Raw genomic sequence first — 14,050 nt, 5'->3', positions numbered from 1 at the left:
TTATCGGAGCGTTTGACACATGTGAAACTAACCGAACCTTGTGAATAATTAATGCCAAAGATCAGAAATTGGTAAGCGGGCAAAATATATGTAGAGAAGTTCAAGGTTAACTAATAGGATTACTCATAGCATAGCATAGCCGGAGTAATATGCAGGACACGTGAAGGATGCGAATATTGTGGATAACCCAAAATGAGTTGTAGACTTTTTCATATGCTGATTCAAACTCAAAAGCGTGTGTGCAATTTGCGCGCATGTATAAGAAAATATGATGAGCGTCGAGCCAAGAAACGGCATTCACACGCACACACACATACATACATATAGAATATGCAGGGACGACGACACAATAGCAAACAAGCAAGAAACAACTTTTGTATAGCATACTTTTTAGCGAAATTATTTACATACAAATGCTGATGATGTTGATGAAAGTGGAAAGACGACGAAGAAGACGACGACGACGACACTGGCAATGGATGGATGAATGGTTGGTTGGTTGGATGGAGAGAGGGAGGAGCACACACATATAGCGGGGCAGAAGGAGCGCAGACAAATAAGGACGTCGTCACGGCCCGCCGTCGGCGTTTGCCAAGGATCCACAGCGTAGCGGAGGCACTTGAAACTATTGCGAGAGGGCGGCTAAAATGCCTTTTCTGCTAGTTTGCTGTTGCAAATACTTTTTTTTTCGGCATACTTCTACCGTAAAGGAACAGAATGGAGGGAGGAAGTTAGTCAGTTTCCTCGGCTTTTCTCTTCGCGCTGCGTGTGTGAAATGAACAAATTTTTGAGCGCGCGAAATTTCACTTGCTGCCATTTGATTAAGTGAAGTGCGTGTGTGTGAACCCCACTCTTCATTTCGTCGCTTTCGTTCGCCCCCCTTTGGCAGCGAATTTAAATTAAATTACGAGCATACAATTTCGCCGTGCCAAAGTGTTGTCTATAGAGTAATTGAAATGCTATTTGAGATTAGCTCAGTAGTAGACTCAATCTTATTCACACTTTTTAGTTTGATTTTAAATTTCAAGTGAAATTGTATTTTTTATTTCGAAATTTTTGGCCCTAATTTTATCCAGCAATGAGCGCAATCTCGGCGCTGGCCCACAGTCTGCTTCAGCATGGCATTTCCAAGAGCAGCACACGCTGCTCTTCAACAGCGTTATTTGTACCTTTCGCTCGTGTTGAGAATTGCAAAGACAAAGATTTAACCAGCGTGGAAGCTGCATTCGAGCAGGACACGAGTCCGCTTAAGCTCAATCTTTGTGGCGATCACTATCGCAGTCCAAATGGCAAGCCGTATTTATTTCAAGCGGTGCGTAAGGCAAGAGTTGCTGTGATCTGTGATGACACTTTGTCGCATGAACCGTTGCCACCACTTGGCAATCAAGAGTTCAATCGTATTGCCAACGAACTGATCCTCAATAAGGCAGCCCCAGCCATAACTCAGCAGCGTGTAGGTTGAAAGTTGATTAAACTATTGTTATATAGTAATTATTACTTTTACTCTCAGGTGCTCGGCATTCAATCGCGCTCCGGCTTAGATGCACTGCGTTTGGCGGCGCACTTTCTTCGTGATAAGATGAAGTGCAATGTCTGCCTCCTCGCTCGTCCTTGCTCGGAGCATTTCGAGCCCATCTTCAAGCGAGCTGGTTTCACCTGCCACAGTTATCAGTATTACAGCGAGGAGAAGGTCGAGTTGAACATCTATGGACTGGTCGCTGACTTGATGACTGCACCGGAAGGCGCAGTTATCGTTATGGATGCTTGTGCTCAGAATCCCACCAGCTTGTCGCCCACCATCGATGAGTGGAAACTGATTGCTCACATTGTCAAGTGCAAGAAAATGATTCCCGTTTTCAATTTGGAGTTCCATGGCTTGGCCAGCGGTGATACCAGCCAGGATACGTGGCCTGTGCGATACTTTGCCGAGTTTGGCCTTGATTTACTATGTGTGCAGTCGTTTGTACAGAACTTTGGACTCTACGGTAAGTTGAAGAGTAATGTGTGATGTCTTGGCAGGAGTTTAAATTACATTTTACAGATGAGGCGCTGGGTCATCTGATGGCTGTGGTCAGCAATGCCACGCACTTGGAGTCGGTGAAGGATCAGCTGGAGAGCTCTTTACTGGAGCACAATGCACAGTGCTCTTCAGTGTTTGCAAGTCGTGTGGTGTCCAAAGTCCTGACAAACTCAACACTGCGTCAAGACTGGTAAGTAGGGTTTTTTTTTAAAGAGAGCAATTGTAAGAACTGTATTTTGTATTTACTTTAAACGCTTCTAATTAAGTTGTTCTATAATAATTGCCAATTATATATAAAGTCCTAGTGCAACTTTTCATCAATAGTTTGTTTAAAATGTTGATTAAATTAGTTTTATATCCATGAAATCATTTATTTTATTATCTGATTTATTCATTTATGTAGTCATATAATTGAGAAAATACTATTTCATATTGTAATAAAAGTTTCAGTTTTGGCTTTATGAACTAAGAGAAAGTTTAACTATAGTGTAAATAAACTTCTTTCAAAGTTATTTTCTCATTATTTGTTTTTATTCATATGTACTACATATGATTAAACGTGTAATGCCAATTTAATGTTAACTTATGCGCTGAATTTTTCATATGTCGACTTTGACATCTTAATTTTATTTGCCTCAATGAATGTAACATATAAATCGCTTATCAATTGAGTCGCTTAAGAATTCTGTATCGATTTCTATCCCTTTGACATGCATTCTTAATAAATCCTCTATAAGTGGCATTAAGTTGAAAGTGCCTGCATTAAAGTAACTTCCTCTTCAAGACCCCATTAAGTATCTACATTGAATAATGTGACATAAATATTTGCCAACTATTTCGTAACAGGGCTCTGACGCTCAAGGATATACATCAGAATATGCGGCAAATGCGTTTAGCGTTGAGCAATAAGCTGGAGATCCTTAGGACGCCCGGCAACTGGGCTCAAATGAAGGACCAACAGGGTCCCCATCTCTACACAAATCTGAAGATGCCGCAACTGAAGGAGCTACGCAGTCGCCACATCTATGTGCCAAATTCCGGACGCATCAATGTGGGTGCCCTGAGGCCGAACAATGTGGATTATGTGGCTGGTGCCATCAATGATGTAATGATCTCAACAGCCAAAGCCGACGCTGCTGCTGTCAAGACGAAGGAAACTAATTTAAGTGCTATGCAGTGTCTGCAGCATTTGAATGCGCCCTAAATGCTGGTTAACTAAATTCAAATTCAAAATCCATTGTAAATGCAATTTCAATAAAAAAAGAAAAACACGAGTAAACTAATTTATGCGTTAAGCGGAATATGCTTTGTGGAAATATGCATAAAAAGGGACTGAAATGTTTCGGAATTCCTGTGGAAGTTGAGTTAGTTTTCGTTGTCAGAGAATGATGAAAAATGCACTTTGTAATTCTCGTCATCGTCATCATCATCGTCGTCGTCGTCGTCATCGTTGTAGTCATTGCAGCACATGTCGTCTCCCAGCACTTATAAACGTCACATTAGAGTCAGTTGCTACTGCCAGAGATATAATGCGTTTTGCCCGGAAAAACAGTGATGAGCGGTGGTGGGAAGGTGGTAAGGTGACTGGGGTTATGGCAACAGCTCGTTAAACTACAGTTTAAAGGATCTGACGTCGAGGGTGCTCTCTAGTAGTACACGTACTTGTGTGTTTGACACGCAGTTTTGCAGCTTTATGAATTTATGCTTTCCCCAGTCTCTCATATGAATTGTACTATAAACTCTGCGCCACTAAGCAGGTTAAACATTCTCTTTTATGCTGCAAGCTTTAAAAACAATAAAGATAGTTGCATATTAAACAAGCGCCGTCGCGCAAGTATGAAAAGTATGTTAAGGCGTATGTAATGCTATGAAAGATGTGCTCTAGGAATTTCACTTTACTTCAGACTAAGCCAAGTACTTGTAGAGAAGAGGAAAATAAAATATTATATTTAGGATTGCCAGTGATGATTTGGCCTTTAAACCATGTATAATACATATTTTAACCTCCTTATTCTTTCGGCGTGATATATAAAAAAATACGGAGCAACAGTTTAAATTAATATTTTGTTAATACGTAATAATATTATATTAATCAGCTTACTTATTCCTGAATGTGATTTAAATCGAATTATAAACTAATTACTTAAATTGGGTATGTTGCATTTTTTAAATTATAAAGTAAAAAGCACAGAATAGTACTAAGCTATATTTTAGTACATTGTTCATTTTAGTATATTTATTATTTGGTACATTGATATACTGATACATTCAAAATATACCATGGAACGTGAAATATATCAGATTGTCAACCGAAGCAACAAAGATCCGACTGCATCAGCTATTTTCTTCATACAAAATTATTTCTTAAAAACCTTTTACAATTCACAAAGGCGGGTATAAAAAGTCTACAGAGTAACTTAAGGTCAAACATACTCGATTCTAGCTTTGCTACTTTTTGATTTAAAATTAAAATCCGTTTATTCGAAAATATATAAACAACAAAGTTATCGCGTATTTCATGGCAACTCTGCCAGTGTTTATCTTAAACGCACTCCATAAACCGTAAATGACGCGGGTTGGGTGCCAGTTTAGAAGTTTTTTGGTTAGTTAGGAACTTGTTGCGTCCCTAAAATATATTCACATAAATCGAACCCTTTTTCAAATGAATGTGGGTGTGTGTGTGGATGCCTGCAATGCTGCCGTTGGCGTATTTAACCGCAGAAGCCATAAATCCTCAACAGGAGCAGCTACAGACAGTAGAAAATAGATTGAAATACATTTTTTATGGCAATCCGCGTATTTGCTTTTACTTTTACTTTTTTACTTTAGTTTTTTTTGGCAATGCCCCTTGAACTCTCTAGGGGTGAATGTTGCTGCCGCAATTTGTCAGCGAGGGCGTGTTACGAAGGAGGAGTGGACACTTGGTGTCGGGCAAATCATTGTCAGGGTCAACTGAATGCCTTAAAGCGTTCTAATGAACGCCATTGAACGAGGAACTCAGTCAGTGACTCGACTGCCCTTTCAAATCCTCAACGATTGGCGTGGAAACATGTTTCCAATTCCCCTACTTTTTCAGCTTTTCTCAATTCAATTCAATTCAATTGCTTTGACAGTATCAAGAGCAATAAAACTAGGAAGCATGTGTATGTGAGTGTGTCAAACATTTGGTATTTTTAAGTGTGCGTGCGGTTTTATCATTGATTGAACTTGTTTAGACGCCTCGAAGAACTCAAATTTACACTTGAAGTGTCTCGGGCGACAACCGACCCAGTTCAGGTCAGCACTTCCTTCCCTCCCCTCCCTCGCGGTTGCCAGACGTGCTGAAGCGAAACGAAATTCTATTAAGGAATTTGACAAGAAAAATGCCACATCTACGAAGTATTAAAGGCTCTGATTCAATTGGATTTAATGAACAATTATCTAATCAATTGGCTTTATTTGTGAGCTTAAAGACTGATTTCCTGTTGTAAAATAAACGGAAATAAAAAGTCATTTGATTTATGAGGGCGTCTGTAATAATATTTTCAGTTGCTTGCCTTTCATTTTCCAATTCCTCCGTCAAAGAAACAAAAGAGCGCTGTTTTTAAAGATATGCTCCAGTCACATACATATTCTTGCTGTTCGTTTTACCTTTTTGCTGTCTCATATCTGCAAGTGCTGTGGCAGTTTTGCTGCACACATTTTTGGTAATCGTTTTACCGCGTTTTTGTGGCATCACATGCATTTCTCAGCAGCCCGCAACGATACAACCGCAGCAACATGCCAATTGTGGCAAGTGTTGCTGCAAGTGCTTCGGCCTTCACTCTGCTCTTCTCGGATTCGGCTCAAGGGAAACGTGTGCGCTAAAAAGCGCAGCACAGATTGCCGAATGGGAGAACATAATACGCGGATGCTGCTGCTGGTGCCGTTGTGCTGCCGACAGTCTCTTTGACAGCGCTGCTAAAAACGAGCTACGTATACTTAATATTTTTGCTCTTATTTTCACATATCGCAATGTGCTGAAATTGGTTTATCCATTCAGCATATGTTTTTAGTGTCGTCATCTTTTTATACTTCTGTTTGTACAAGTTTACGATTCTGTGAAGTTATCTCAAATATATTGGCATATATTTTGAGAAATTTATGTGTCACTCTGTGTGACAGCATCGTTTAAGATATTTTTACTGCAGTTGCACCTTTTGTTTTAGTGGCAATTTAATTTAAACATTTGCCTATTTGTGATTTGATTAGGATTTTAACACGAGCTGTAGACTAGTTTATTTAGTGAAAAGATTGGCGCAGAAAAGTAGGCTATACTTATTTTATGACCAACGAGTTGAATGGATAAGTGACAGAATTAGGTTTCTTACAATATATAGTTTCAAAAAATAATATACATGTATTCATAAATTCTATATTACAAATACAAAATACAAAAAGGACAGTTGACGCATCTCTTAAATTTAGCGATTTCTTACTACTTTTTGAAGTAATCTAGGCAAGTTATTAAATCCTTATCTAAAATATTCAACAGAATTCCAAATAAAATATTTATTGTAGATATGCTCTCAGCTACTAAAACAATCACTGTTTATGTCCAAATAATAAAATTATATGAATATTTCATAACGTCATTAGAAAACAAATCAATAAAAACTGTTCGCGAAATTCCATGAAAATTGTAATGCGACACAAGGCCGTCTGATGTTCCACTTAAAGTTGTCAACGCCAAAGGCTGGTTTAAAGTGGCGACAACCGTTATAGTCGCCACCCCCAGCTGGCTCCCACATTTTTGAGGGCAATTCACTCTACCTGCGGGGTAATTTGAAACAGGAACAGGAAGGGTGAATAAATTGGTTTCTGTCGCATAAAGCCATTACTTGGCAGCCAGCACAAAGGACCTACAACAACAGTACAGTAGGTATGAATTTTAATATGTGCGAATATTTATATACATATATATTTACATATAATATTTCATAAGCTGTAAAAGAGGCAAAAACAAAAGCAACAACAACAACAATAAGAGCACCAAGGACAACGTTATTGCTGCTGCTGCTGCTTTGGTGCCAACAACAGATCAAAGGGTTTTATTGTGGCCCTTGCCGTTGCCAGCGTACAATTGGACTTTTGATTTTAAAAACGCGTCAGGTTAATAGCCCCTTATGCAATGATATACATTTTTCCTTTAGGGTCACTCAATTTGCTTTTAGTGTTGCCGAACGAATAATAATTTAATTGATTTACAACCCTCTGAATATATGCAAAAGCAAAAGAGTGGCGTTTGTAATAGTGTGTCATTAAAAGGAAATATATTGCTGGATTAAATGCAAGAAGAGTGAGCTGAATTGTGTAGTATTAAGCGGAGATTAACAACAATAAATGTCGAAATACAAGTCAAAATTGTATTTTGTAGATAGGAAAAAAAAATCCACTGCAACTTAATCTATTCAAACATATTTCAAATTGTATTTCAACAATCAATGCTTTGCTCATAATTTTAGCCTTAATTTAATTACTAATAAGAACTAAGAAAATAAGAATTTATCATTTAATTATCAAATTAGCATCAAATTATTTTTTTGTTTAACGTAAATTTAAATTGGTTCTACATTATAAATTTGTTTGATAGCAAATTAAGGGTCTCTTTAGTCGACGCTGTTCGCCGAGGTATTAGGAGATATTCCGTATACGCCCATTTGACGTATTCTTTAACTTACAAAAAAAACTTGATTTTTTTATGTCTTGCTTGTGAATAGTCGTGGCCTTTGCAAGCGGAAACCATTAAGTTCCTTCAAGGATGTGGGCTGGCTACTCGTACTTTTTCATAGCTTTGTAATGCAAATGTAGGAGCAAGAAACGGCGCTCAGAGAGTGAACTGTAATCGATTGGCGAGCAAACATTATAATTCAATTCATTGCATACGTATAACATACATATATTTAAGATATAGTTAAGTATACAAAAGCAGATTTCTAGATTGCGGCACCTGTTTGTAGCTGACACCTGACACTATCCATAATGACCAATTTGCATGGCTGTCTTTCTGCGTGTTTGCAACTCGACCTACCACTAAGCCGTAAGAGTCAAAGCAGCCATTAGTCCATTAACCAAACACCTTGCTGAGGTAATGTCACAGCATGAGCACTCAGGATCAGCCATGTAGCAACGTGCGAATGGCTAGTTGCTAGTTGCAAGTTGCCAGTTGCAAGTTGAGAGTTAAGTTTCGCCAACGACCACATCCTCATTAGCATTGCGAGTGCATTTGCTGTAACTGAAGGCGACCATTTGCCAGTCAGCCAAGTTGGAAATTGTGAGGCAAGCAGAGCAAAAGCAACGCAGAGACACTCGAAAGCTAAAGCTAAAGTTAAGTACTTTGTTGGCCATAAATTTGCCTTTGCGCCAACAATAAGGATATTAGATGTCACTGTCGTCATGTTTGCCTTCTTCTTGCCGCTGCTGCTTTTGCTGCTGCCATTGCAATTTCAATTGGTCTGCAAGTAAAATGAAACGCCAATTTCTTGGCCATTTTCATATTGTATTCAAAAGGGTGTCTCCCTCTCGCTTTATGTGTCGGACACATTGCTCATTGTGTGCACGTACTTTATGCATGCCTTATCCTTGTTGTTCTCGTTGTGCGCTTTTTGAATTGAATTAAGCTCAACTTGTGTGGAATTAACTAAATTGTTGTTAAGTGCAGCGGCGCCTTATCCTAGATCTCTCGACCCAGTCACCCATTGAATATCGATTCAAGAAATGAATACAGTTATGAATAAACCTCAATTTTCCAATATAAATCATGCCGCTTACATGCGTGCTTCCTGTTGTGCCTTTGTCCCCAATCTCCCCAATCTGCAATCGACTTCCCCTGTCACCCTGAACTCGCTTCCTCCATCGATACACATGTAAATGTGTGTGTGTTATATTATATACTTTTTGTCTTTTGGGAAACCTACGCAACATTTAACAAAATATTTCAACTTGGCTGCCTTTCACATGCAATCCAAAGGACTTGCCCCATATGTGTGTGCATGCATGTGCGTGTGTGAGTCCCAGTTCGAGCTGTTTGTAGCTGCACGGCCGAACGGAAGGAAACAAGGCGAACAAAGAGAGAGAGAGAGAGAGAGAGAGAGAGAGAGAGAGAGAGAGAGAGAGAGCACAGTCGGGCACAGGAAATTATTTATATTATATTTTTATGCTTCAATTTGTATTTAATTCATTCCATTTTTTTTCTTCACTGTTTTTACATTGCCAAGATTTAATATGCATTTTAATCAAAATATTAAAATAAAACAAAAAGGAGAGAGAGAGAGCGAGCGTTGCCAAAATGTGGCAATATTAAAAAGTGTATCGTGATCAAGCCGCACTAACAATGCCACGCGCCGAATACAAAATATAAATAATAATTTCCGCTGGCGACCACAGGACACAACATATCCTTCTTCGCAATACAGCACAGAACAGAACAGGAGCCAGAGCCACAACAACAGCAATGACAACAACACCAAAGGCATACCAGACAACAGCTGCGTGAAGAGCGTTCAATTATTATTTTTTGCTGCTCGCTTTTTGTTCCTTCCGCGGTTCTGGTTCTCGCTGATGCTGCCCTGGCTTCTGCCCTCGCATCCCCCCATCGCAGCCCAGATAAACTTTCATCAAGTTTACAAGTGCTATACCGAAAAAGAATGAAAAGAAGCAAAACATTTTTTTAAGCGAAATATTATTGCCAGAAAAACGAAAGTCACCAGAGTAGCCGGTCCCAAAGTCACGTCGAACCCAGAAATAGAATGTGCCAACAAAGAAACACAATTTCTTCACTGTTTCAATGTCTCGGAGAGTTTGTTTTTGTATTCAATTGTGAAGAGATTGCGATTTGAGGGTGATTGCTTAAGGTTATTCTTAAATCAGAAACAAACTTTCGAAATATAAATGATAATTGTGTGCATGATTCTGCTTTGATGCAAAACAAGATCATAAAATTGAAGGAGAACTAGCTTTACTCTAATATTTATAACGAATAGTTTTTGTGATATAATTGTGAAATTGTGAAATTGGGAATAAAGATAACTAAATAAAATAAATTACTCCACACAGAACAAATATTTATTTATTGTATTTAAAATCAATTGACATTAGGTTATTTAGGCCCACTCATTCGGTCGTCTGATGATCTCTAATGACGTTTGGCAAACAGTTAATTGAGTTAATATATGTGAGTAACCATACACATAACATAACATAACATAACATATCATGCCAACCATGTGTATCCCCTATTATTAACGCTCGTGTGATTTTGACACCATCAAATTGGGTCGACGCGTCGACTGCGGTCTAGGCTTAGGTCAGAAGAGGAGGATGTGGAAGTGGCTCTCCTCCCACCGGAGTTGCTGTTGCCTTGTTAGCTTGAAGAAATGAAATAGGTCTGTATTACCTACCCACATAACACAATTTGTTCCGCAACATTGATTTAATCCTTTTTTTGCCAGCGTCCTCGCACACACTCGCACATTTCTAAACCGAAGGAAGTACAAAGGCCTTAGCGTAGTCGCCTGGCACAATTTCTTAAATTTTCCGTTGGTTTTGTTGCCGTTTTCCGGCATTTGCGTCCTTGAATTCTTTTCTTTTCTTTCGCTTTCTTTCATTTTACACATTACCATAACTTCTTTTTCTTTCTTTTCGTTGTTCGTTTTTCTTGCTTTTGCCTTTGGTCCCATTTGAGCTTTCAATAAATTTACATTTGCATTTACTGATTTGAAAACGTTGAAACGTACTTCCAACTGCTTTCCGCACGTTTAAAGTCCTTGCTGTTCCGTCCATCCGGAAAGGAAGTGCCAGAGTTGGGGTCGAACAATATAATATTTTCTGTTTTTTTTTTTTTATGTTAGCCAACGGTAAACAATATATGTGTAAGTAATCTCTGTTGACTTAAGAACCTTAAGAACTGATATAGAAAAAAGAAAACGAACTTCTTCGGTATTTGTTGTATGAAATTAATAGAAAACAAAACAATTCGAAAATTCCATTTTCCCCTGTTTTCTTTAGCATATTCCTGGAAAAATATAGGGCTAAGAATAAAACGTTTTCTGAGAAATTCTTGAGTTATAATTGAATTGTTGAAATCAATTTTATAACTGGAGAAACATAGGGTAAGCAATAAATGTAAAGAATGCATTTCACTGTTAAATCATTTGTTTAGTGTCAGTAAATATAATATATTTAATATACTATAAAACAACAACATGATAAATGATTTTTACGTAAATATTTTTAATAGATAGCAAACTTATGATTAGTAATAAATATCTAATGATAATGAATTAATAGAACACGTTCAGAATTAAAATAAAGTTAGGAATTGAGATTCAAACGCAATCCAATTTAAAATTCTGTTTATGTTCAGAATAAAACACTAATTTAGATGGGATTAAAAATAAATAAGTTACAATTCTACAGGATGATATTCCCTTTAAAGTGAGTCGGAGTCAATGATGTCATCTTCGCTTAACTCATGATCTTTTAAGTCTTCCCCTATGAGAGGCTCGTGCACCTCTAAAAGATGGGGTGGCAAGTGTCCCACCGCTCTGGCCACATCCGCAACGGTGCAGGCATAGAGATATCCCTTTTTCAAGTTCTTCTGCTGCAGCGAGCGCAACCAGGGCACATACCTTGGCGGTATTCTGGTCTCACAAATCATATATGACTTCCAAATCTCGGGCCAGGTGGCATGGGGATTGTTGACACCCACGATGGCTAGGCCAGACCATGGCCTGTCATTGTCGATGACCAGGCGATAGAAGAGAAGGGGCACAGGCAAAACGTGATTGTTATTGGCATCGTTGGCCAGATAGAAGCTCGTCTGAGTAGCGTTCGGCAGTGGCATGACGCCATAGGTGCCCGTATATATGCTCAGCGAGAGCTTCTCGCGTGCAGCAAAACGTCGGGTGGCCTCCTCAACAACAGCCCAGTGGCCAGCATTGAGTGTCTGCCACTGGGGTGCCACATTCAGATAGTTGAAAGTGCTGCGTTGTTGGGTGGCATAAATCAGATCAGCCTTGGCGGCCAAATGTCCGCGTGCAAGAAAAAGGTCCTTCGTATCAAACAGCGTGGACTTCATGTCCTCACCAAGACCAACACCAACGCCAACGCCAACATCAACACCATCAGATGGGGCCGCCTGCTGCAGCAGTTGCTTGGCCCGCTTTTGCTGATGCGCCTGTGAGTAGAGGCGCTGCATGTCGTAGCCACAAAAGTGGCCGGCGGAGCTGAACTGTGGGCGCTTCACGTGCCGTTGAAAGTGCACGCTTGCCGGCAGCAAGTGATAGTACACATACTCGGTTCGCAGCTGCTCGGCATCGTGACACAGCTCCAGGGTGCGCACAAATCTCCCTCCGCTCACATTGTAGCCCACACGGTAAATGCGTGCCGCTGATGTCATATTCCCATCGCCACATGGCTGCTGCTCCAAACGTTCCACGACATATTTAAGCTGCTGTGTGCAGTAGAAATCCTGCAGCTCTTGCTTTCCGCCTGTCCACTCAAAGGTTGTGTCGTGCAGGCAGTGGGCATGAATGGAGACAGTCTCTTCCTGACTGTCCATATTCGCAAATGAGGAGTCGCAATACAGCTCGATGCTGGCACCGCGTGGCACCACCAACTGACCATCTCCATTAGGCAGCCAATAGCTGTCCGTGTGCGGATGCAGGTAAAGTGGCTGCGCTCGTTTCCCTGACGGCAAATCTTTCTGGATGTCCAGCATGCAGGGGGCCCCTGGGGAGAAAAGTGAGTAATAATTAATGCAACAAGTGAATCAGCTCAATTGGTGTATTTTATTTTGCCATCAGATTGATTGTGCTGCGCTGGGCTTTGTGCACAAGTATTTAATAGTAAGTGAAAATAATAATAAATAAATAAAATTTGGACATTTTGTCTTCTGTTCTTTTCTGTTATAACAATAGTAATAACATTTTTTATTTCGTCTTAAGCTTTATATCTATCTCACTGTATTTTTAAATAATATGTGAGTTTTAAGTAAAATGTGTGTATATCTTAAAACCAATTTATTAAAGTAACATGTTAGCTAGTGACCTAATACTTTAGTCACCTCTATAACTTTCTTCATAGCTTCCATAAGTTAATCAGTCATATGTTTGTTTATATTTTCGTGTTAAATTTGTAACTGCCAAATGTTAATATTTTAATACTTTGAAATTTAAAAAACAAGCTTTTGAACTGATTTAAGTAGTATTTTGAAATTTTGAAATTTTATGATTGAAATTTTTTGTTTTGATTTAATTTGCATACGAGTATTGCATTCTCTTAAATGATATTTGCTTAAGTACACATCTTAATTATATACCGTATTACATGAAATTAAAGTACTTAAGATTACAATCTCATTAGTGAAAGCTGTGTATGCTAAATTATAATTTGTATTATACTAACAAATGTATATAGTATATAACTTATCTCAAGTACACTAGCACTTACCTCGCTCAATCGAATCATCAACATGCACTTCCTCAAGATCTTTGATTATTTGACCTACTTCAGGTGGTGGTCTAATTGCTTCTCGCGCCTCATTCTCAATCGCGGTCACGATCAACAGTAAAGTGAACAAAAGCTTTTGCATAGTCGGCTGTGAATCGTTCTCCCGAAGTGCCACGCGCGGTGTTTGGCAACCGACTAAATTATCTGAGCGTTATTCAGGTGTTTTTATATTTTAATGTCATTCCCACTCTCACTTGCATTCTTTTTCTCGCTCTCACTCTCGCTCTCTCTCCGCTTTGTTAACGCTACCTCTTGAATAATTCGCTCGCCATAGCCGGTTTTGTAATGCGCCACTTCTGAATTTTAAAAGTGTAAAAGAAAGAGAGAGCTAGAGTTAAGTATATTATTATTTGTTTACTTAACAACATTTCCGAGTTGTGCTTTTTGATTACTGTTTGAACAGCTTTGATTATTCTGCAGACTAATTAAGATATTGCCATTATTTCCATCTCACGAAATTTAAAAATATTTTTTTTTAAGTTTATACTTAAAATTAATCAC

General features: G+C 38.9%; 2 protein-coding genes across 2 annotated transcripts; one reads left to right on the top strand and one right to left on the bottom strand.

Annotated features, from left to right (window-relative positions):
• Positions 1–1,000: 1,000 nt before the first annotated feature.
• On the top strand, positions 1,001–3,303 carry LOC117571244 (aspartate aminotransferase, cytoplasmic-like). Its single transcript, XM_034253298.2, has 4 exons — positions 1,001–1,453; positions 1,511–1,985; positions 2,042–2,210; positions 2,867–3,303. Exons 1-4 carry the CDS (start codon positions 1,079–1,081, stop codon positions 3,222–3,224), a joined length of 1,377 nt encoding a protein of 458 aa, XP_034109189.1. The 5' UTR covers positions 1,001–1,078; the 3' UTR covers positions 3,225–3,303.
• Positions 3,304–11,268: 7,965 nt separating this feature from the next.
• Positions 11,269–13,672, bottom strand: LOC117571466 (uncharacterized). The gene is made up of 2 exons (XM_034253619.2): positions 13,490–13,672; positions 11,269–12,769 (listed from the first exon to the last, which is right to left on the bottom strand). The coding sequence occupies exons 1-2, from the start codon at positions 13,629–13,631 to the stop codon at positions 11,469–11,471; spliced, it is 1,443 nt and encodes a 480-aa protein (XP_034109510.1). The 5' UTR covers positions 13,632–13,672; the 3' UTR covers positions 11,269–11,468.
• Positions 13,673–14,050: the final 378 nt, after the last annotated feature.

Source organism: Drosophila albomicans, chromosome 3 (assembly GCF_009650485.2).
Source record: "Drosophila albomicans strain 15112-1751.03 chromosome 3, ASM965048v2, whole genome shotgun sequence".
Classification (NCBI taxonomy): domain Eukaryota; kingdom Metazoa; phylum Arthropoda; class Insecta; order Diptera; family Drosophilidae; genus Drosophila; species Drosophila albomicans.
This window is presented reverse-complemented; position numbering and strand designations above follow the sequence as displayed.

Excerpts from the sequence above, each read along its gene's own strand:
- LOC117571244 (XM_034253298.2), top strand. The coding sequence starts at position 1,079 with ATGAGCGCAATCTCGGCGCTGGCCCACAGTCTGCTTCAGCATGGCATT. Across the intron at positions 1,986-2,041 it reads ACAGAACTTTGGACTCTACG|ATGAGGCGCTGGGTCATCTG; the intron begins GTAAGTTGAAGA and ends TACATTTTACAG. Across the intron at positions 2,211-2,866 it reads TCAACACTGCGTCAAGACTG|GGCTCTGACGCTCAAGGATA; the intron begins GTAAGTAGGGTT and ends ATTTCGTAACAG.
- LOC117571466 (XM_034253619.2), bottom strand. The coding sequence starts at position 13,631 with ATGCAAAAGCTTTTGTTCACTTTACTGTTGATCGTGACCGCGATTGAG. Across the intron at positions 12,770-13,489 it reads TGATGATTCGATTGAGCGAG|GGGCCCCCTGCATGCTGGAC; the intron begins GTAAGTGCTAGT and ends TTTTCTCCCCAG.